The sequence below is a fragment of the Hypanus sabinus genome, chromosome 22, assembly GCF_030144855.1.
Source record: "Hypanus sabinus isolate sHypSab1 chromosome 22, sHypSab1.hap1, whole genome shotgun sequence".
In the NCBI taxonomy this organism is placed as follows: domain Eukaryota; kingdom Metazoa; phylum Chordata; class Chondrichthyes; order Myliobatiformes; family Dasyatidae; genus Hypanus; species Hypanus sabinus.
In genome coordinates this window covers 5,415,306-5,439,388 of record NC_082727.1, presented here as the reverse complement: position 1 = coordinate 5,439,388, position 24,083 = coordinate 5,415,306, and the positions used below count along the sequence as shown (strand labels likewise).

Genomic DNA, 24,083 nt, shown 5'->3' with positions numbered 1-24,083 from the left:
GAAACATCCTTTCCACGTCCACTCTGTCTAGGCCTTTCAACATTTGAAAAGTTTCAATGAGATATCCCCCTTCATCCTTCTAGATAAGTTTCCACATATTGTAACAGAATAATGTTCAATTAATCTGTCTATAGAGGGAGGTTACTTGATTGAAGTATTCACTCAGAACCTTTGATAATTCACTAGCTCTTCTCCAAAACATTGCCATTGAATCTACAACATCCATTTGAGAGAGATCAGCTAAGTCTCTGGTTTCAACACATCTTCCACAAGATGGTACCTCCAACAGCACAGTGCTCTTCTGGTATTGCACTGCAGTCAGCCTTGAATTTTGTCTTCACATTCAATAGCGTGATCTGTCATTGCCCACTGAGCCATTGACAACTCTGAACATATTTAAAAACAAATCAACTACTGGCACAAATACTCCAACTCAGAATTTTAGGCAGGTATCAAATAGTGGCTACTTTATTAAGTACACTTCAACACCTGCTTGTTAAAGAATGCCAACATGGTCCAGATGTTCAGTTGTAGTTCAGACCAAACATCAAAATGCAAAGAAATGTGATCTAAGTGACCTTGACAATGGAATTATTGTCGGTGTCAGACATGGTTGTTTGAGTGTCTCAGAAACTGCTAACCCCTGGGATTTTCTCATGAAAGTTTTCAGAGAATAGTGTGAAAAACAAAAAAAAAATCCAGTGAGCAGGTCCAGGAGAATGACTAAACTGCTTCAAAGAGACAGTAACTCAAATAACCACACATTACTACATCTCCTGTTCCTAACAAAATGGCCACAGAGTATATAATCCTCTCAATCTTGTACAACAGGAAGCCCAAAAAGTGAACGTACAAAATGCTGAACGTTGAGGAAAGATCAAGTTTCCTAGACAGAGTGAGATACGCATATACCGTAAATTCTGGTGTATAAGCCAACCCCTTTTGTAGAGGTTTTTGATTTAACCAGAAAAGATCACAAGATCTCACAGGCCAGTACTCAGCTTTGCCAGATCTGGAATCTGGATATTTTGTGAACCAGTACCTGCTAAGAAAATAAGGCTGCACATTGTAGAGCATTATAAGCAAATTCTTAATAAATAAATCAGAGAGGGAAGTTTGGATTAGGTTCACAATGGTAAAGAATCCTCTGAAATGTAACCCCCGTGAAACCATTTGGTGCCCATCGTAATCTCATTAAAACATAACACGGGGTGGCAGGATCAGTACGTGTACTCAGTATTGAGTTTGCGACCACCATGCACAAAAGATTAAAACAAATGCGATATGATGCTGGCTTCAAACTGAAGGTCGTTGCTTTTGCTAAAGGAACGAATAATTCTGCAGCTACTAAGAAGTTTAGTGTAAATGAGAAACCAGTGAGAGAGTGGAGAAAGACAGAGGACACGCAGAGGGAAATGCCAAAGACGAAATGTGCAAACCGTGGGAAAACATGCCAGTGGCCAGAACTGGAAGAAAAAGTTTTAGAGTGGGTGAATCACCAGTGATCGTCCGGATACATCGTTACCAGAGAAATGATTCGAGTTCAAATGTTGAAATGGGCCAAAAAAATACCGTGAGGTCAGCAAAAATTTCAAAGCTAAGCGAAGATAGTGCACCCGATTTATGAATAGATTTATGAACACTGCAGTCATCCTCGATGGTTTGATGTCCGTGCTTCAGCCACTAGATGTGAGCTTAAACAAACCATTCAAAGAATTCATGCGTCGACAGTGGAACGAATGACTCAAAAACAGCTAAATAATACGAGCTATCTTCCGTGCATTAATTTTTCCACCCTCTGTATAAGCCGACCCCCTAGTTTTAGGACCAAAATTTAGGGCCAAGTTCTCAGCTTATACACCGGAATTTATAGTAATTACTAAGCTAAACAAAAATAGTGCATCCAAAGAGATACAAGAAACTACAAATGCTGGAATTTGGATCAACAAGATTTGCTGGAGGAATTCAACAGGTTGAGTACCATCTTTGGGAGGAAGGAAATTGGCAGCATTTTAGGTCAAACCATTTTCTGTTTCTTCTTCTACAGGTGTGGCCAGACCTGCTGAGAATTTTAATTAATTTCAATTTTTATTTTACCATTTCCAAGTTTCCTATTTACTTGGGGACATCACAATATGCATAATGCTTATAACTGAAGCTGTAATTTTGAACAAGTCTAAATACAGATCACCCACATGAAGTCTGATCAGTAGAGGATTAAATGCAGCCAAATGAGATAAGCTGTTTCATTGAGCCAGGAAGGGCACGATGGGCCAAATGGCTCACTCCATGCACCTACAAACCACAACAATGAGCAAGTACACAAGGAAATAAACTTCAGAACCATTAACTTCCCTCACTGGTCGGGGAGGTACAGACGGATATTACACATATCAGAATTTCTACTACTCCATGATACAGTTAATTATTGATTAGTCTGATCTCTCAAAAGCTAAATGTGCATGCAATCACTCACCCAATTTCATTAGGATCCAGTTTTTATCCATTTGCTGGGCAGCCTGAAGAAAATAACGCCCATCAGTCCACATGGCTGCATACTCCTCTGTTACAATTGCAGTACCTGAAGTTCAGAATCAGGTTTATTATCACCAGCAGGTATTGTGAAATTTGTTAACTTAATCATTTTGCTAACCCTCAACACGTTCCATATTACTTACAACAAAAGTGCAGTTAGTAGGGAACTCACTTATGCAGTCACCAAATTTCCTACACTCCGATCAAATCACAACTGATTGTTGAAGGATTTAGCAGCTGGTTTCAAGAAATGGTTTAAAGTTGTGCTGGAGTAAATATGGGTACCGGAGGGAGCAAGTTCATGGACTGAATGCCCTTCTCCTTTCAGAATTTAACATTTCTTCACTATCCACCAGAGATGATTCTTTACAAGTAGTGTGTTGATGATTTATTGTTGCTCCCTGTGTTGTTCTGCCAAACATTGTGTACATACAGTGGATGTGGGGCAGGCAGCACTTGCAGACTGTCCCAATGCATCCTTAGGTTGTGTTGACTGTTAACACAAATGATGCATTACACTGTTTATTCCGATACATGTGGGATAAATAAGTGATTCCACAGCACTCTGTGACAATGATTTGCACAGATTCACTGCCCTCAGGCAATAGAAATTCCTCACTACAATTTTAAAGGATCATTCATTTATTCTGAGCATGTTCCCTCAAATCCCAGACTCTTACTAATGGAAGTATCCTCTCCACATTCATTCTATCCAAGACCTTAAGTAGCAGGTAAGTTTCAATAGATCTCCCTTCATCCTTATGAACTCACCAAATATAGGCCCAAAGACATCAAATGCTCTTCACATATTAAGCTTTCCAATACCAAAGTAATTATTGGATGATACAAACAGTGGACTATGTAGGAGGGAAGAGCGAGATCAATCTTACAGCAAGGTAAAAAGTTGGTACCACATCCTGTACTGTGTTGTACTTTTCTATGTTCTATACATCACATGAAATTCATCTGGACCAGCATACTTTCCCTTAGATACATAGAACAGTACAGCATAGACAGTGTATTTCATACATTTATCATTCTCCAGGTTTAAAAAACTGACATTCCCCTATACATTCCTCCAATTACAGTAAAATTCTGTCTTCTCGTGAAAAAGGTACTGAATTGCCCACTTCATTTACAGTGCCTATAAAAAATATTGAAGTATTGGAAGTTTTCGTGTTTTATTGTTTTACAACATTGATTCACAGTGGATTTAATTTTGCCTTTTGGACACTGATCAACCTACAAACCCTTTTGTGTCAAAGTGAAAACAGATCTCTACTGAGTGCCCTAAATTAATTACAAATATAAAACACAAGATAATTGATTGCATAAGTTTGCACCCTCTTCAAGACAGCATTTAGTAGGAGCACCTTTGGCAGCAATTACAGCCTTGAGTCTGTGTGGATAGGTCTCTATCAGCTTTGCAGAATTTGACACAATTTTTCCCCATTCCTCTTTACCAAACTGCTCAAGCTCTGTCAGGCTGCATGGGGATTGTGAGGGAACAGCCCTTTTCAAGTCCAGCCACAAATCCTCAATTGGATTGAGGTCTGGACTCTGACTTGATCACTCCAACACATTAACTTTGTTTTTAAGCCATTCCTGTGCAGCTTTGGCTTTATGCTTAGGGTCATTGTCTTGCTGGAAAACATATCTTCTCTGTCCAGGATTTCCCAGGATTTTGCTGCAATCATTTTACCTTCTACCTCACAAGTCTTCCAGGAACTACTGCAGTGAAACATCTTCACAGCATGATGCAGCCACTACCATTCACAGTAGAGATGATCTGTTTTTAATGGCATAGCGTTTAGACTGATGGGCAAAAAGCTCAATTTTGGTTTCATCAGACCATAGAACCTTCTTTCAGCTGACTTCAAAGTCTCCCATATGCCTTCTGGCAAACTCTACCTGAGATTTCAAGTGAGTTTTTTTTTGCCTCTCTTCCATAAATTTGTGACTGGTGAAGCACCTGGGCAACAGTTGTATGCACATCTGTTTTAAATGGACACCCTTCTATCCTGAGGCTGTGCCCTCTTGTCCTAGACCCCCCCCCCACCCCACCATGGGAAACATCCTTTCCACCTCTACTATGTCTAGACCTTTCAACATTCAAAAGGTTTCGCTGAGATCCCCCTCATCCTTCTAAACTGCAGCGATTATAGACCCAGAGCTATCAAACATTCCTTGTATGATAACCCTTTCATTCCTGGAATCATCGCTATGAACCCTCTCCAATACCAACACATCTTTTCGTAGATGAGGAGCCCAAAACTGTTCACAATACTCAAAGTGAGGCCTCACCAGTGCCTTATAAAGCCTCAGCATCACATCCATACTCTTGTATTCTAGACCTCTTAAAATGAATGCTAACATTGCATTGGCCTTCCTCATCACTGATTCTACCTGCAAGTTAACCTTTAGGGTGTTCTGCACAAGGACTCCCAAGTCCTTTTGCATTTAAGATTTCTGGATTTTCTCCTCATTGCACATTTATTCCAACTACTATAGTGCACAACCATGCATTTTTCAACATTGTATATCATTTACCACTTCCTTGCCCATCCTCCTAGTACAAGTCCTTCTGCAGCCCATTTCCTCAATGTGACCTGCCCCTCCACCGGTCTTACATCATCTACAAACTTGGCAACAAAGCCATCTATCCCATCATCTAAATCATTGATGTACAGCATAAAAAAGCAGTCCCAGCACCGACTCCTACAGAACACCACGAGTCAGGACAGCCAACCAGAAATGGTGTAGTTTTCGTCAGGATACTGACTCACCAGTAGTTGTTGGTCCTTCCAGATATAGGTGTATTTTTACTACAATCAATTGAAACACCTTGACTACACACAGGTGATCTCCACTTAACTAATTATGTGATTTCTAAAAACAATTGGCTGCACCAGTGATGATGATTTTGTATGCCATATTAAAGCAGGTGAATACTTATGCGATCAATTACTTTGTGTTTTATATTTGTAATTAATTTAGATCACTTTGTAGAAATCAGTTTTCAATTTGACACAGAAGTCACTTTCTGTTGATCAGTGTCAAAAAAGCCAAATGAAATTTATGGTGATTCAATGTTGTAAAACAATAAAACATGAAAACCTCCCGGGGGGGGGGGGGGTTTGAATACTTTTTATAGGCACTGTATACCTCTAATCATCTTATACACCTCTATAAAGTTACATCTCATCCTCCTTTTCTGCAAAAAGAAACACCCTAACCATGATCAAAATTGCTCATTATTGCTTTCCTTTCCAGAAACCCATCCAAAGTTCAAGGTACCTGTCTATAGTTTATCATAATTACACACGAACGTTTTTGGATTAATACACTTGGAGATGCACAGCTGTATTATATATTTAAAGTGCATTAATTTAAATAATACCTCAGTCAAAATAATCTACTTATATCATATTAGTCAGCATCTCATGAATTTTGACACTAAATTTTACTGACCTGCAGAGCCATCGAAACCTGAAAGAAACTCACGCCTACAGTCACACGGAGCAATGTATTCACTCTGAAAAGAAAAACAAACATTAATTCGACACAGACAGCAAAGAACATTATCATATAATTCAGATCAACCACTTTATGCGGATTGATAAAGCTATTGCCTGTGGTCAATGATGCAGTTATTAGTCTCAATAACAGAGAAGCTAAATATTACTGAAAAGGTTGCTAAGGGGGCAATGCAATTATGATTGAAAGCTGCCCGGTGGGTGCAAGCAAATTATAATTATCCATAGCAAACTGAGACAATGGATGGATTCTGAATATAATATACATGGCAATGTAAAACAGAATGCAACTGACCAGTTCATCATCAGCTGAATATTTTATGATTCCTTTTAAATAAAATACAATGTGATATCTGAGAAGAAACATCTAAAGTGGAGAACAGATTAAAAAAGTAGAAAATAATATTTAAGACTAGCTGTATCTCCTCTGTGTGACCTTAACCATTGGAGTGTTTTCCCATTGACTTCAGTTTTATCAAGCACCACAGTCCATCAAAAGCTGCCTTGATGTCAGGAGTAATCACCTTACCTTCAACAAAATCAGCATTTACTAGACAGGGTGAAGCAATCTCAGAACTAACCTGCCATATTAAATTGTGAATGGTGGTCAACAATTAAGCATTTGACATAGGAAGGAAAAATAGCTGAAAAGTTCAAAGTAAGTTCATTATCAAAGTAAATGTATATCATCATATACTGTACTACCCAGATTCATTTTCTTACTGAGAAAACAAGTTTTAGAGTCCTTAAAAGTGAGTCCACAGGTTGTGGTATTAGTTCAATACTGCAGTGAGTAAAGTTTTCCCTGTGGTTGAGGAGTAATAACTGTTCCTGAACCTGGTGGTGTGGGACTTGAGGTTCCTGTATCTTCTTCCTGATGACTGCAGTGAGAAGATGGTGCCCAGGATGGTGGTGTCCTTGACAATGGATGCTGCTTCCCTGCGACTGTGCTCCTTGTAAATGTGCTCAATGGTGTGCAGGGCTTTACTTGTGATGGGCTGGGCTGGACTGTATCCAGTACATTTACCTGTAATGGACTGGGCTGTATTGAGTACTTTTTGTAGCTTTTTCCCCCCTGTTTAAGGGCAATATATATAGCAAGCACTACAATATCAGACATCCTTTCAGCATAGCACTGAACAGCCATGCTCTAGAATTAACTGCACTTCCAGCCAAGGACAAGTTACAGACCGAGCATTTACTAGCACCATAGAAAATCAATCAGATCTCTGTTGTTCATCAAAATCAAAATTCAATCTTGTTAACCAATCTGTGCTCAATTATTAGCAAAATGATGGCAGTTGTGGTTCACAATCCATCATGTGGCACTTACACACTGATGTCAGTTTACATTTTGCTAGGACCACCCAACTTATCATAGCAATGGAGCCAAATTCCAGAGGCAAGATTACAATGATTGCTTACAATGATTACAAGGCAGCATTTGATGGAACATTAAGGTGCCTGGTAAAACTGAAGGCAACGAGCACCAAAGGAAAATTGATGTCATACTGTTTGACATACTCAGTGGAATTCAGAGATAATAAGGTGGGGGGGGGGGGGGGGGCATATCACTGAAACTTGAATACAGAAAGTCCTGGATAGAGTGGATGTTGAAGGTGATGTTCCTAGTAGTAGAAGTGTCTAGGATTTGAGGGCAAAGCCTCAGAAGAAAAGTATATTTCTTTACATTAGGAGGAATTTCTTAAGCTAGGTTAAGAAATGATTGGCAGTATTGTGTTCCGCTGTCAACAACTTACATACACCCAAACTTTCATATTAGAGTTCATTGCCACAAAGGGCTGTGGAGGACAAGTCATTTGGTGTATTTAGAACACAGAACAGTAGAGCACAGTACAGGCCCTTCAGCCCACAATGTTATGCCAACCCTTAAACCCTGCCTCCCATATAACCCCCACCTTAAATTCCTCCATATACCTGTCTAGTAGTCTCTTAAATTTCACTAGTGAACCTGCCTCCACCATTAACTCAGGTAGTGCATTCCACACACCAACCACTCTCTGAGTAAAAAGCCTTCCTCTAATATCCCCCTTGAACTTTCCACCCCTTACCTCAAAGCCATGTCCTCTTGTATTGAGCAGTGGTGCCCTGGGGAAGAGGTGCTGGCTGTCCACTCTATCTATTCCTCTTAATATCTCGTACACCTCTATCATGTCTCCTCTCATCCTCCTTCTCTCCAGAGAGTAAAGCCCTAGCTCCCTTAATCTCTGACCATAATGCACACTCTCTAAACCAGGCAGCAACCTGGTAAATCTCCTCTGTACCCTATCCAATGCTTCCACATCCTTCCTAAAGTAAGGCAACCAGAACTGGACACAGTACTCCAAGTGTGGCCTAACCAGAGTTTTACAGAGCTGCACCAAGGTGGAGACAAATGGGATACTGATTAGTAAGGGAATTAAAGGTCATGGCAAGTTTGTGGGAGATGAGGGGTTGGAAAAAGACCTGCAGTGATTCATTAGCACAGCAGGCTTGATGAGCTGAATGGCCCAATTCTGCTCCTATAACTTATAGCCACCTCCCTTGTTTCTCTTAATTTTCAGAAATCTATCAATCTGTTTTGAATGTAATCAATAACGAGCCACCACAGTTGTCCTGGATAAGAGTTCCACAGGTTCCTCACCATCCAGGTGAAGAGGTTTCGCCTCATCTCAGTTATTTTGTTTCTGACCTGATTTCAGATTATTATTATTATTACTATTATTATTATTGTCTTATTATTATTATTACCTTATTATCTCTGAACCCCACTGAGTACATACAACAGTTTGAGGATAGAGTTGGAAAAAACAATGTTGTAGTGTGACCTTGTTGAAAGGCAGCAAAGGTGTGAAGACTCTTAACATTGTGTGTGTAAAAGATGAATGTAATGAAAACATGAAATACATTTAAGAATTGGAAAGTAACCAATTTAAATAGCAATCTCATTCCATGTGGCATAAATATTTCTAATGTTGAGATGACTGGTCTAGGTACCTGATGGTTGTCTCCTGAAGGCACAATCAGAGCTTGGATTGGCTCCTTCATCTGCTTCATCACCTGCCTCAGCTGTTTCAACAGCTCTGTTGTGACTTTTGGGGACATGATTCTTTCTGCTGCAATCAAGCAATAGAAAAGTAGAGTTAGCAACTACAGTGACTCCTCAATAATAGCAATGGCTTTCAGAGGTAAATGAAAACAAATGATGTTGCAGCATGAAAAATTAAAAATTAAAGAAAGTTTGGCTTTTTTGTCACCTGTACATTGAAACATAAAGTGAAGTGGTCACCTGTGTCAGGGATATGCTGGGGCAGTCTGCAAGTGTTCCCACGTTTCTAGTGCCAACATAGCATGCCCACAATTTACCATCCCTGCATCACTGCAGATCTTTTTCTCTTACATCTTTGGAATGTGGGAGGAAACCGGAGCTGTATTGAGGAGAATATACAAACTCCTTACAGACAGTGGCAGGAATCAAACCGCATCTGACAGCTGGCATGCTGCAAAGCACTGCTTTAGCTGCTATGCTACCATGTTGCCCCACTAACCACTACACTACCGTGCCACCCTGACACACGCAATACATCAGTAAACACGAGGAAATCTGCAGATGCTGGAAATTCAAACAACACACACACACAGCAGGCCAGGCAGCATCTATAAGGAGAAGCACTGTCGACGTTTTGGGCCGAGACCCTTCGTCAGGACTAACTGAAGGGAAAGATACTAAGAGATTTGAAAGTAGTGGGGGGAGGGGGAAATGCGAAATGATAGGAGAAAACCGGAGGGGGTGGAATGAAGCTAAGAGCTGGAAAGGTGATTGGCGAAAGTGATACAGAGCTGGAGAAGGGAAAGGATCATAAGACGGGAGGCCTCGGGAGAAAGAAAGGGGGAGGGGGAGCACGAGAGGGAGATGGAGAACAGGCAGAGTGATGTGCAGAGAGAGAAAAAAAAACAAACAACTAAATATGTCGGGGATGGGGTAAGAAGGGGAGGAGGGGCATTAACGTAAGTTAGAGAAGTCAATGTTCATGCCATCAGGTTGGAGGCTACCCAGCCGGTATATAAGGTGTTGTTCCTCCAACCTGAGTGTGGCTTCATCTTGACAGTAGAGGAGGCCATGGATAGACATATCAGAATGGGAATGGGATGTGGAATTAAAATGTGTGGCCACTGGGAGATCCTGCTTTCTCTGGCGGACCGCGCGTAGGTGTTCAGCGAAACGATCTCCCAGTCGTGTTGGGTCTCACCAATATATAAAAGGCCACACCGAGAGCACTGGACGCAGTATACCACACCAGCCGACCCACAGGTGAAGTGTCGCCTCACCTGGAAGGACTGTCTGGGGCCCTGAATGGTGGTGAGGGAGGAAGCGTAAGGGCAGGTGTAGCACTTGTTCCACTTACAAGGATAAGTGCCAGGAGGGAGATTGGTGGGAAGGGATAGGGGGGACAAGTGGACAGGGGAGTCGCTTAGGGACATCGGTTACAGTTTCAGAATCCCAGATAGCAAAATCAGAATCAAATCAAAACAGTGTCCACAAACCTCATTAATGGATTCTAGTCAATTTTTAATGTATAATTTAAAACAATATTTAAAATTTATTTTTCTCTTCTATTTGGGACCTTTCCTTTCCTATAAAGCTAACAGCAATAAATATGGTGAAGCCAGGCAATCCCACTTCAAGTGATGGGCCACAAGTTATAGAAGAGATTTCATCATCTCCCCACATCAAAGACAGCATGCCCAAATTACAGAAGATGCAGGTGCAATGGCAGTGTTTGACAATGTGAAATAACATTTCTGCTGCATATTGTTGGTCATTGTAACTATATATGTGTGTGTGTGTGTGTGTGTGTGTGTGTGTGTGTGTGTGTGTGTGTGTGTGTGTGTGTGTGTGTGTGTGTGTGTGTATATATGTGTGTGTGTGTGTGTGTGTGTGTGTGTGTGTGTGTGTGAGTGTGTGTGTGTATATATAAAAAATGTTACTTAGAAAAATGTAGGATGATGGGAAATGTTGAAATATCATCTTGCTCAGGAGGTGGAACTATCTCACTGAATCAGAAGTATGGACAACAAGACAAACCAACACTCAACTGATTTGAGATTCTAGGCTGAAGGAGGAATTATTTCTTCTTGTATGTTTTATAGTAGGTTTATGCCTTGCACTGAACTGCAGCATTAAAACAACAAATTTTACGACACACATTAGTGATAATAGACCTGATTCTAATTCTGAGTGCAGTCAGAAACGTCACATTTTGAATGCTACATTAAACCAAAACCCACCACGCCTGAACAGTTGGGCACAAAACATCACATGGAACTATTTTCTAAAATTGAGCAGGGGGTTTCACTATTTCGTGCTAATTCAGAATTCATCATCTCATTTTGCTTATAGAATTTTCTTCCATACATTCTGCATATAATGTATCTGACAGAAAAGTGAGTTATGATATTTTAACAACATATCATTATACTGGTTCAGAACTCCTCACAACAAAGATTTAAGTTATGCCCTTCTTTAAACCTAAAAATTATGTGGTGTGAGAAATACTTTAATATTTCAAGCTTTGTTAGGTGTTTAAGATTAATCAATACCTTATTAAACTCAATCTGATCCAAATCATACCTACAAAATAGTTTCTGTATTTTCTTAGTTACTCAAACTCAGAGCCATTTCCAATCGCCACAAAGGTCTGGTTTAAGATGAGTTCAAGGAAACTTTCAGTAACTCAGAAACCACAGAAGAAAAGTATCTCAAAATCAGTAACTATGCATTACAAGATAGGATAGTTTCTGAATTCACTAATTATACTAGCTCTACGGGTGCTATTAAAATTGTAAATACTAGCAATACTAGTCAGCAGAGAAACAGATTTAATATCACAGGGTGATGATTTTTCATCTGCCAATACTAGTCAGGTAGAGAGAAACAGATTTAACATTACAGGGTGATGATTTTTCATCACTGCCAACCAGTTTTGATACAAACCAGAAAAATCTTGTTACTGAATTAGAATTTCTTCTAGAAATTCTAAGAAACTAAAGCACACAGTGGAGATCACATACCTTTAACATCCATGTTTTTGCAGGAACAGTGTAGGTGCCTTGAGATATCAGAAGTGTAGTACCAGGAAGAACATATTACCTTGCCCTTTACAATTCAACTTCGCTTTGCTAGTTTGTTATCTATCCTTTCTACCTCCAGGCAACATTAACTTGCATCTAAACCTGTAACACATTAATCCTCACCTACAATAAACTTGCTCAACAGTCATTATGAAATTTCATTTTACTATCAAGTTGTGTAGTTGGAGTGGATGATTATTATTATTGCAGAGCTGAGGACTTTGGATACCAATAAAGCATCAAATCTGCAGCATCAGATGTTTTTGAAATTAAAAAACACATGATCTAATGCAAGGTCACAACTTAAGTCTTAGTACGCCTTTAGTGTGTAATCCAACATACAGGTGGCCTAATTAGGCGTTGAATGAATTGCTAACTAGACAATTTCTGACTGAAAGCAGATCACATATACTGGACAATATGTCAAGTAAACTAATGATTTTTTTAATCAATTGGATTAACAATTCTTAAAAATAAAGTACAGCTGAATAGCCGAATCAATCTACAGTTCTGTTATCAATTTGGCAGAGCTAAATTTTAGTTACTTCTCTGTTGATGAAATTTTTAATACTGAACCTATTTACTCATTTAATATTAGAACATTAGGTTCAAGTCACACTCCATGCATCTGTGTGATAAAGTATGTAAAAGGGTTAACACGTTAGTTAAACAATAGCAGCCTGTTCTTTCTGAAAGAAACTGCTGATGATCAACAGATGTGCCAAGCCAAGCTGAACCATATTTCTTCTCGGAGTAAGACAGTGTTTCAAAATCCTAGTTTCTTTGTGCAGTCAAGCGCTGAGATAAGACCACTACAACCTGTTTGTGTATGAGGCCATTATACCTATTCTGTAATTTGTCTCTTGGTACTGTCAAGCAATAGATAAGTCTGACTCCAGCTTGGGGAATTGTGAGTTAGTTGGTGAACCGGACAAGAACAGTCACAGACTGTTCCTGTTAGAGCAACTAACTGAGTAAGCCCTGGGTGCTTTGAATAAAGAGTTTATACTTATACAGTCTCTGAGTGACTTTATCTGGATTCAACTTCCACACGTGCTTGCAACCAAATCAATATTCCAGTACAATACTGAGAACAGGCTGAACTGTTGAAATTTTCAAGTGATAGATTAATGCAAGGGTCCGTCTGTGTCTCAGTTGGACTCAAAACATGCCGTGGTACATTTTGAAGAACAACAGAGGCTGGTGTCAATTGTTCTGCTGAGCATTGTAGTCATGCTATGTTGGCACCAAAATGTGTGGCAACACTTGCAGGTTGCCCTAGCACATCTTTGGGCGTGTTGGTTGTTAGCTCAAATGACGGATTTAACTGTATGTTTCAATGTATGCATGATCAATAAATCTGAATTAGAATCAAGGTTGACACAAAAGTACAGCATAGAAAAAAGGCCCTTTGGCCCATCTAGTCCATGCCAAACCACGTAAACTGCCTAGTCCCATCAATCAGCACCCAGGCCATAATTATTCATATCCCTCCTATTCAATATCCAATCTTCCCTTAAACATTGAACTCAAGCTTGAGTTCACCACTTATGCTGGCCGAAACACTTCTTCAGGATGAAAAAAGGGGAGAAAATAACAGGAAAAAAAGGGAGAAGATAAAAGGATAAAAAGGTGGTGGGAGGGGAAAAAGGCTAGCTGGAAGGTGATTACCTTTTATTCTGACAAGACACATACGAGCATTGTACTTTCAAAATTCACTTCTGAAAGCATTCCCTTCTCAAAATACAGCCTGTCCCAATCCATACTTGCTAGATCCTTTCTGATGCCATCAAAATTGGCCTTTCTCAAATTTAGAATCCCAACCTGAGGACCAGACCTATCTTTTTGTATATTTACTTTGAAACTAATGGTATTATGATCACTAGATGCAAAGTGTTCCCCTGCATAAACTTCTGTCACCTGTCCTGTCTCATTCCCTAATAGCAGATCAACCATCGCACACTCTCTCATTGAGACTTTCTTTCTGATTAAGAAAACTTTCCTGACAAACATTTGACAAACTCTATCCCATCTAGTTCTTTTACAATATAGGATGACCAGTCAATATTTGAAAAGTTAAAATCATCTACTATAACAACCTTATGTTCCTTGCAACAGTCTGCAATCTCTCCACAAACATGTTACTCTAAATCCAGCGGACTGTTGGGTGGTCTATAATATAGCCCCATTTACATGGTCATACCCTTCTTATTCCTATGTTCCACCCAAAAGGGCTCACTAGACAAGTTCATCGATCTGTCCTGACCTAGCACGCTGTGACATTTCTCGGGTTAGTTACGTCACCCCTCCCCCTTTAATCACTCCTGCTGTCGCATCTAAAACAAAAGAATCCAGAATACTGAGCTGCCAGTCCTGCCCCTCTTGCAACCGTCTCACTAATGGCTACAATATTATAATTCCATGTGTTGATTCATGCCCTAAGCTCATCTGCCTTTCCTACTTCTTTCATTGAGATATACACAGCTCAGGACATTAGTCACACCATGTTCAACCTTTTGATACCTGACTTTGTCTGAGGACTTAACATCTTTCTCCACACTCTAACCACTATGGCACTATGGTTCCCATCAACTATAGTTTAACCCCATCCATCCCTCCTGTGCATTAACAAATCTTCCTGCTGGGATATCAATCTCCCCCACCAAGGTGCAAACCATCACTTCTGTACAAGTCCCACCTTCCCTAGAAGAGAACCCGATGATCCAAAAATCTGATGCTCTTCCTCCTACATTAACTCTCAGACGTGTTAAACTGTATGGTCTTCCTATTTCTGGCCTCACTAGCACGTGGCCTGGGTAGCGATCCTGACATCTAAACCCTGGAAGTTCTGTCCTTTAACTTAGCACCTAATTCCCTAAACTACTTTGCAGAACCTCATCACTCCTCCTACCATGTCACTGGTTCCTAAATGGACCACAAATTCTGGCTGCTCATCCTCTTACATCAGAATTCTGAGGAAATAATCCAAGTTGTCCCAGATTCTGGCACCCAGGAGGCAACATACCAACCGGGAATCTCCTTCTCATCCTCAGAACCTGCTTTCTATTCACCTAACTAACGAATCCCCTATCACCACATCTCAGAGGATCTATTCGAGGCCCAACATACTGAAACAATTAAGAAGCCAGCAACTATACTTGGTTAGTAGTTTGATGAGATTTGATACTTCAAAGACTCTAGCAAATTTCTTCCAGATGTACGTTAGAGAGCATTCTGACAAGTTGCATCACTGCCAGATATGAAGGCTCCAATGCACAGGATTGTAGAGTCAGCCAACTACATCATGGGTACAACCATCCCCACCATGAATCAGAATCAGACTTTAATCGCCAAGTACCTGTGCACATACAAGGAATTTACTTCCGGCAGATGTTGTCTCTCTGCTCATAACAATAATAATGATAAATATAAATGAAAATATAGATTATACATACAAGTAGTGCAATCCAAGTAATAGTTAGCCGACAGTTAACCGTCAGTTAACTGTTCAGCAAAGTGACCGCAGTAGGGAAAAAACTTCTCCAGTGCCTATTAGTCTTAGTCTGGAGGGATCTGAAGAGCATACAAGACGGAAGCAGTTCAAACAGTCCGTGCGCAGGATGGAAGGAGTCCTTTATGATGTTCCCCGCCCTCTTCTTCAACCTGGAAGAGTACAGGTCCACAATAGAGGGCAGGGAGGCTCCAATGATGCGCTCGGCAGTCCTTACTGTGCGCTGTAGTCTGGTTCTATCCTGCTTGGTGGCAGCTCCAAACCACACAGTGATGGAGGTGCACAGGACAGACTCAATGACTGCAGTATAGAACTGCAGCAGCAATTCCTGAGGCAGACCATATTTCCTCAAGAGCCACAGGAAGTATATCCGCTGCTGGGCCTTCTTCAGGATGGAGCTGATGTTCTGCTCCCACTACAGATCCTGAGAGATGGTGGTTCCCGGGAACCTGAAGTTCTCCACGGTGGACACAGGGCTGCCAAGGACTGTGAGGGGGGACATAACGGGGGGGATGTCTCCTGAAATCCACTATCATCTCCTTTGTCTTGAGCATGTTCAGCTCCAGATTTTTCCGACTGCACCAGAGCGCCAGTTGGTCCACCTGCTGTCGATATGCAGACCCATCACTGTTCTGGATGAGTCCGATGACGGATGAAGGATATCTTCCAAAGCTGGTATCCATCAATAAGGATCCTCATCATTCAGGACGTGTTCTTTATTCATTACTGCCTTCAGGAGACCCATACTGGCTTAAGAACAGCTTTTTCCCCTTCACTTTCAGATTCTGAACGATCCATGAATACAACCTCGCTATTCCTCTTTTGGACTGTTTATGTTTTATAATTTACCTTAATTTTTATATTTTATACTTTACTGCTGCCACAAAACAAAATTCATATCTAATGCTAGTGATAATAAATATGCTTCTGATATAGTCCAGTCTTTTTCTTGATCAAGTCTCTGTAATGGTCACATCATCATCATTCCATGCTCTAAGTTCATCACTCTTACCCCTAATACTCCTAGAATTAAATTAAACACAGTTTGAACCCATTCATCTCATTGTGTCTACTATCTTGATCCTGCCAGTCCTTCCTTACAGACATATTGGGCAGGACGTATACCTTCTTCTCAATCTCTCGACTGGTCCATTGTCTCCCACCCCCGTCAAATTAGGTTAAACCCTCCTTTTGGTTTAAGATGGATCCATTGAAGTTGGGCAACAGCTTACTGGTTGTTCAAAAGGCAAAAAATATGATTGAATACTTTATTAATAACACTTTTTTCTGTGGTAAACTTGCCCCACAAACAATGAAGAGGCATGCGAGGGGGAGGCTGACTCGAGGGTCAAGCCATGCAGATGTGATGCAAAGTTGGAGTGTGGCATGTTCAAGGAGAAGGAAGATCAAGATGAAGTCGTAGTTGAAATGAGTGAATCGGAGAGGATTTGGAGGAGTTTTGGAGCTCGCCCACCTAAACCAGGAGCAAGGTTGGATCGATCCAAGCGCCAAGCTGATTTGGAAAGGTCAAGAACATCCTTGGGCTGGCCGGAGGGGTCGAACCCCAGAGCAGGACATAACCCAGTGAATACAATTTAAACACCTGCTCAGATAGACTGAAAAGGCAGTGTGTCCGGATTAGAGGTGATGGTCAGGCCGATTCTGCTTGCTCTTCCATGGAGTTTACTCTATCTCTGTGATGCAGAGGCTGTGAGACTGCTCCAGCTGTTACATGCTTAGTGAATGCGAGCTTCAGGTCAATGTGTCCCATTCTGTAATGTAATGGGACCAAGGCTATGGGCCTGCCGAGGCTGCTCTGGATTTATAGGTTTAACTTGGTTTGGAATGCTGTGGCTTGCTTATATTGTATGCGAGATTGTGTTTTTTTCCTCTTTCTCAGCACATTGGGTGTTGGTCTTTCTTTTAATTGGGTTCTTTTGGGTTTCTTGCTTTGTGGCTGCCCGTAAGCAGATAAATCTCAAAGGCTGTATAATTTGCACATACTTTGATAATAAATGTACTTTGAATCATTTGAGTAACACAAGCAAATGTCTCAGCCAAGTTATTGATTATTCTCCAACTAAGATGCAACATGTCCCTTTTGTAGAGGCAACTCATACCCAAGAAGAGATTTCAATGGTCCCCAAGAAGCTGAAATCCTACTTCCTGGAGTAAGTTATCAGCCACACATTCATCTCTTCTATCTTTCTATTCCTGCCCAAATCAGCACATTAGTTTTTAGGGATAAACTTTATTGCACTTACCCAATTACTCTGTTTAACATCCTCTTTCAGAAGCCCCTTGAATGCAAAGCCTCGGCATTTATACCCAACTGTGACACCCGCAGAAACATGGCTGTAATGTGACCCTCTCCCATAGCTAGGCATGGCACGGCACACCTAGCTCAAACTGACCTAGTTCCATCTCCTCTGACCCACAAAGTCCGGCACCTCACGTTCAACCCCACTGTGGCCCATGCATACGAACCCGTCTGGCACTCGACACGCCTTAACCCTATTCAAGCAACTCACCCCAACTTCAATCTCCCCTCCTCTGTCCATTACAAATCCCCTGACCTTCTACGCTCTGCCCCTGGCCCTCACCCTCGCCTCTAATTCCGCCCTGACACCTCACCTCACACCGGTTTTGCAATCTCCTCACCGGCTGGGGGCCGCCATTCGTCACCGGGCGGTCTTCACGCCGCGCATGCGCGCCGGTCCCACCGACGCCGGGGGAGCGGCGTTCACTGACGCATGCGTATTGCCGCAAACCACTGCTTGTTGCTGTCGGGTGCGTCTTCTGCATCTTTCCATTTCTTATATATTTCTACAGCATTCTCTCTGAAATATAGCCTGTATAGACCACCCAACAGTAGGTGGCATTGAGAGGAACAAACCTGTAGAGAGATGGCAGACTTGCAAGAAACAAAGGTTTCTTGATTGTAGCTTAACATGTATTGATTGGGACTTCCATACTGTCAAATGACTAGATGGAATAGAGGTTGTAACTGGTTTTAGAAAGTTGCCTTAATGAGTACATAGAAGCCCCAATGGGAGAGTGTGTGATAGCTAACTGGCTATTAAGGAATAAGAGAGGGTAGGTGACAGAAGTTTATGTAGGTTCAGTCAGTCGCAATCAGTGTTTTCTATCTTGCTCGCCTAACCTGTGAACCTGCTTCAACATTACATTTGACGCTGTGAGTAACAGGAACTGGCTGTTTTAGGGCTGCAAATGCATTTCTTGAAAAGTTTATTTAAAAGAGAGGATGCCCCAGAAGAGAGATGCCAAGTCCTAGTTAAAATGACAACACTTGAGGGCTTTATAATCTATTGATGGTTTACAGAATGCTGGTAAATTGGTCAGATCAGTTAGTTTTTGCCACGGTTGAAATTGGACATCACATTGTGTCCGTACTTAAATCGTTGGGTTTTACCAGGGGAAAGGATAGCCAGTGTGATGCTTTCTGACTGGTTGCAGAGGTCGTAAGGCACCACCACACAATAATTCTGAGTCTTAAGAATAAGGTGGAAAACTTAAATCAGCGCTGTATCATTCTGAATCACTGTTGATGGCCCAGACTTGAGCTGCAAAGTTTGAAGATAGCTTGTCATTCTTTGCTCATTCTCCTAATCAATCTAAGTCCTTCCATCACCTGTCTACTGCTGCAAAACTACCTGTCATTCCACCTATCTTCATATCATCTGCAAAGCCATCAATTCCATCATCAAAATCATTGACACAGATCCCTGAGGAACATCACTAGTTACTAGCAGACAACCAGAAAAAGCTCCCTTTATTTCCACTCTTTGACTCCCGCCTATCAGCTACTGCTTTATCCATGCTAGAATCTTTCCTATAATATCATGGGCTTGTAGCAGCCTCATATGTGGCACCTTATCAAAAGCCTTCTGAAAATCCAAGTACACAACATCAACCAATTCATTTTTGTCTATGCTGCTTGTTATTTCTTCAAAGAATTTGAACAGATTTGTTCGGCAAGATTTTCCCTTAAGGAAACTATGGTGACTATGGCCTATTTTATCATGTACCTCCCGTACTCGGATCTCATCCTTAACTATCAACTCCAATACCTTCCCAACCACTGAGGTCAGACTAACTGGCCTATAGTTTCTTCTGCCACTCTCCCTTCTTGAAGAGTGGAATGACATTTGCAATTTTCTAGTCTTCCAGAACCATTCCATAATCCAGTGGTCCTTGAAAGATCATTTCTAATGCCTCCACAATCTCTTTAGCCACCACTTTCAGAACCCTGGGGTGTGCACTATCTAGTCCAGGTAACTTATCTTCCTTCAGACTTCAGTTTCCCTAGAGCCTTCCCTTTGGTTATGGTAACTTCACACACTTCATGACCCCTGAAACCTGGAGCTTCCACCATACTGCTAGTGTCTTCCACGGTGAAGAATGGTGCAAAATACTTATTCAGTTCATCCACCTTTTCTTTGTCCCCCATTACTAACTCTCCAGTATCGTTTTCCAGCAATCCAATACCCACTCTCGCCTCACTTTTACACTTCATTTATCAGAAGAAACCTTTGGTTTCCTCTTTAATACTTTTGGCTAGCTTATATTTGTATTCCATTTTTACCTTCTTGATGACTTTTTTAGTTTCCTTCCTTTGGTTTTTAAAAGCCTCCCAATTCTCTAACTTCACACTAATTTCTTCTCTATTATATGCCCTTTCTATGGCTTTTATGTTGGCTTGGACTTCTCTTGTTAACCATGGTTGTGTCATCTTGTCTTTAGAATACTTATTCCTCTTAAGGATGAAGATATCCTGTCCTTCCTGAATTGCTTCCAGAAATTCCAGCCATTGCTGTTCTGCCATCATCCCTACCAGTGTTCTTTTCCGATTAATTCTGGTCAACTCCTCTCTCATGCCACTGTAATTCCCTTGACTCTACTGTAATTTTGATACATCTGACTTTAGCTTCTCCTTCGCAAATTTCAGGGTGAATTCAATCATATTATAATCACTAAAGGTTCTTTTATCTTAAGCACAACACCTAATCCAGAATAGCTGAATCCCTAGTGGGCTCAGTCTCAAGCTGCCCTAAAAAGCCATCTCATAGGCATTCTAGAAATTCCCCCACTTGGAATCGAGCACCAACATGATTTTCCCAATCTACCTGCATATTGAAACCCCCCATGACTATTGCAACATTGCCCTTTTGGCATACATTTTCTATCTCCCAGTGAAATTTGTAGACCACATCCTTGGGATTATTTGAGGGTCTGTGTACAACTCCCATCAGGATCTTTTCACCCTTCTAGTTCCTTAGCTCTTTCCACAATGATTCAACACCTTCTGACTATTTGTCACCTGTTTCTAATGATTTGATTTGATTTTTTTACCAATAGAGCAATGCTGCCCATTTTGCCTTCCTGCCTGTCTTTTCGATACTATGTATATCCTTGGGCATTAAGCTCCCAGCTACAATCTTCTTTTCGCCATGATTCTTCTCATTCAAATATAACACCTTCATTTCTGTATTTACCCTTTTTGATTTTGTCTGCATTTTACCTTGCAACTCATCCTGTCGATGCAATTTTACCCTATCAACAGCCTTTCCTCACTGGATATTGTCTCTTGTTTGTAAACCAGCTCCCTCACCTTCAGCACTATCATCCCCCTTTCCTATGACACTTCTTGCATTAAAACATACACAGTTCAGGACACCATGCTCAACCTTTTGATTCCTAACTTTGGGTTCTTACCAACTCCTGCCTCCACAATCTGCAAATCTCGTTCCTATCCCCCAACAATTCTAGTTTAAACCCCACCGTGCAGCTTTAAAAAACTTTCCCGCTAGGATATTAGTCCCCCTCCAGTTCGGGTGTAATCTGTCCTTTCCGTACAGGCCCCACCTACTCTGGAAGAGAGCCCAATAACCCAAAAATCTTATGTCCTTCCTCCTACTTCAACTCAAGCTTTTTACGCAGAGTGGTGAGTGCGTGGAATGGGCTGCCAGTGGTGGTGGTGGAGGCGGAAATGATAAGGTTTTTTAAAAGACTTTTGGATGGCTACATGGAGCTTAGTAAAATAGAGGGCTATGGGTAAAGCCTAGGTAGTTCTAAGATGGGGACATGTTCGGCACAGCTTTGTGGGCCATAGGGCCTGTATTGTGCTGTATGTTTTCTATGTTTCTAATGCCTTAGCCATGTGTTAAACTGTGTAATCTTCCTAGTTTTGGCTTCACTAGCACGTGGCATGAGTGACAATCACAACCCTGGAGGTCCTGCCCTTTAACTTAGCACCTAACTCCTTGAATTCCCTATATAAAACCTCTCCACTCCTCCTACCCATGTTATTGGTATCTACATGGATCATGACCTCTGGCTGTACACCCTCCCATTTAAGAATGTTGAAATGTCCTGGGACCCAGGAGGCAACACACCATCTTGGAATCTCGTTCTCACCCACGGAACCTCCTGTCCATTCCTCTAACTAACTAATCCTCTATCACCACAACATGCCTTTTCATCCCCTTCTCCTTTGAGTCACAGAGCCGGACTCAATGCCAGAGACCCGACCACTGTGACTTTCCTCTGTTAGGTCAACTGCTCAACAGTATTCAAAGTGATATACCTGTTGCTGAGGGGGATGTCCACAGAGGTACCCTGCACTAGCTCCTTAACCCCTTTCCTCTTCCTGACTGTCACCCGTTTGCCTGTGTCCTGTACCTTGGGTGTATCTACCTCTCTATATATCCTGTCTATCGTCCCCTTCAGCCTCCCAAATGATCCGGAGTTCATCCAGTTCCAACTCCTTTAAGCAGATTGTTAGAAGCTGCAGGTGGATGCACTTCTTGCAGGTGTAGTCGTCAAGGACACTGGAGTCCTCTCTGCCTTCCCACATCACACAGGAGGAGCAATCCACTATCCTACCTGGCATGTCAACTGTCCCTAGCTGAGCAGATACAAAGAAGGGAAGAAGAAAAATTTTCTGTGACTGAAGCCTTGAAGAGCTAAAGCGTCAAGATCACCACTCTGACTGGTCACTAAACCAACGGCTGCTGCGATTATGGCCGCTGCACTCATCTCCGCCTTCCTTTCATTTGCTTTTGCTAATCAATCCCAAATGTAGATTGGTTGTTGGTCAAAGCTAAGATTGCTGAGGAATTGATCCAAAATGTCCTGACCCTGGCATAATACCATCTGAGAATTTTGTTCTCGTCCATGGAATCTCCATTTTGGACATTGTTAATCTGGTATGCCACAAGTTTGATTCACTGATTTATTGGCTAAGAGCAGGGATGGGTGGCGGGAGAGCTGTGTGGCTTCGGTGGTAACAAGGACTGGGCCTCAAGATATGGTGCCCCTGCCCCTGTGCCAGCACAGAGGTGTCAAAGCTAGTGTGCTCCTCCAAGGGCAATGTGGAGCAACATCCAGGCTGGAATCAGTGTTCACTCAGCAGAAGATAAGCTCCATTGGAGTCGACTGAAGAGTTCAATGGGCCGAAGGGTCTGGTCTGTATACATGTATATTTTGTGTGGTTGTAGTTTGCTGATATTCTGTATGTGCTTCTTGTCTTCTACGTGTGGGGATTGAGCCTCAAGCCGTGGTGTTACCTTGGAGAGGCTTCAGAGCTGGTGCATTCCACCAGGGGCGGTGTGCTGTAGCGTCTGGACTGGATCAGTGCTGCCCCTCTTCCTGGTGTTCATTCAGTGGGGAGCAAACTCTGTCATGGTCGACTGTAGATTGTTGGCATGAGTTTTATATCTTTTAGTGGGTGATTGTGATGCCATTTGTGCTTGCTATCTTGTGTGTAGTTTGTGCTGTGTGTGACTGTTGATACTGCATTTTGCACCTTGACCCCAGAGTAATGCTGTCTCGTTTGACTGTATTCTTGAGTATTCCTATATGGTTGAATGACAATTAAACTTGAGTTTAGTTGAACTGAATAATGTTCATTACATCTTTTTTCTCTGTCCACAGATCAGAATCAGAATCAAGTTTACTGTCATCAGCTTTTATTGTCAAATTTGTTGTTTGCAGTGCAAGACATAAACAATAATATAAGTTACAAAATAATACATAAATAAATCCTTCTAATCTCCCAATTATTTCCAGCATTGTCTTTTATTTTTGGGGTTGGTAGTTCAATTAGCCACTGTAAACTGGGCATTGTTGATGAGTATGTTGTGGAGGGTAAAATGGGATGAGGGTGTAAGGGGGTATTTACTAACAGGCTGGTTTATGTGCTACTTGACTCAATATCTCTTTCTCTGTTTCTCAGTTCATAGATGCTGCCAAACGTATTAAATCCTTCCAGCATTTTTCATCCCACCTCTGATTTTGCTTTCTAAAACTCATTGTTCAGCTGAAGAAGGATCCCACACAATGAAAGG

At 41.5% G+C, this 24,083-nt stretch overlaps 1 protein-coding gene across 4 annotated transcripts in view; it reads right to left on the bottom strand.

Moving 5' to 3' along the window:
* The window catches only part of xpnpep1 (X-prolyl aminopeptidase (aminopeptidase P) 1, soluble), a 98,348-nt gene extending 79,913 nt beyond the window's left edge, over window positions 1-18,435 (bottom strand). The window contains exons 1-4 of one of the 4 annotated variants that reach the window (XM_059947007.1): window positions 18,349-18,435; window positions 9,069-9,187; window positions 6,007-6,070; window positions 2,477-2,581 (exon numbers count right to left, since the gene is read on the bottom strand). In XM_059947007.1, the coding sequence (XP_059802990.1) occupies window positions 2,477-2,581; window positions 6,007-6,070; window positions 9,069-9,176 (277 nt within the window). In that variant the 5' untranslated portion in view covers window positions 9,177-9,187; window positions 18,349-18,435. Of the gene's footprint in view, window positions 1-2,476; window positions 2,582-6,006; window positions 6,071-9,068; window positions 9,188-12,143; window positions 12,300-18,348 lie in introns of those variants that run through there. The other 3 variants (XM_059947008.1, XM_059947009.1, XM_059947006.1) reach the window with 3 other exon arrangements.
* Between the last annotated feature and the right edge of the window lie 5,648 nt (window positions 18,436-24,083).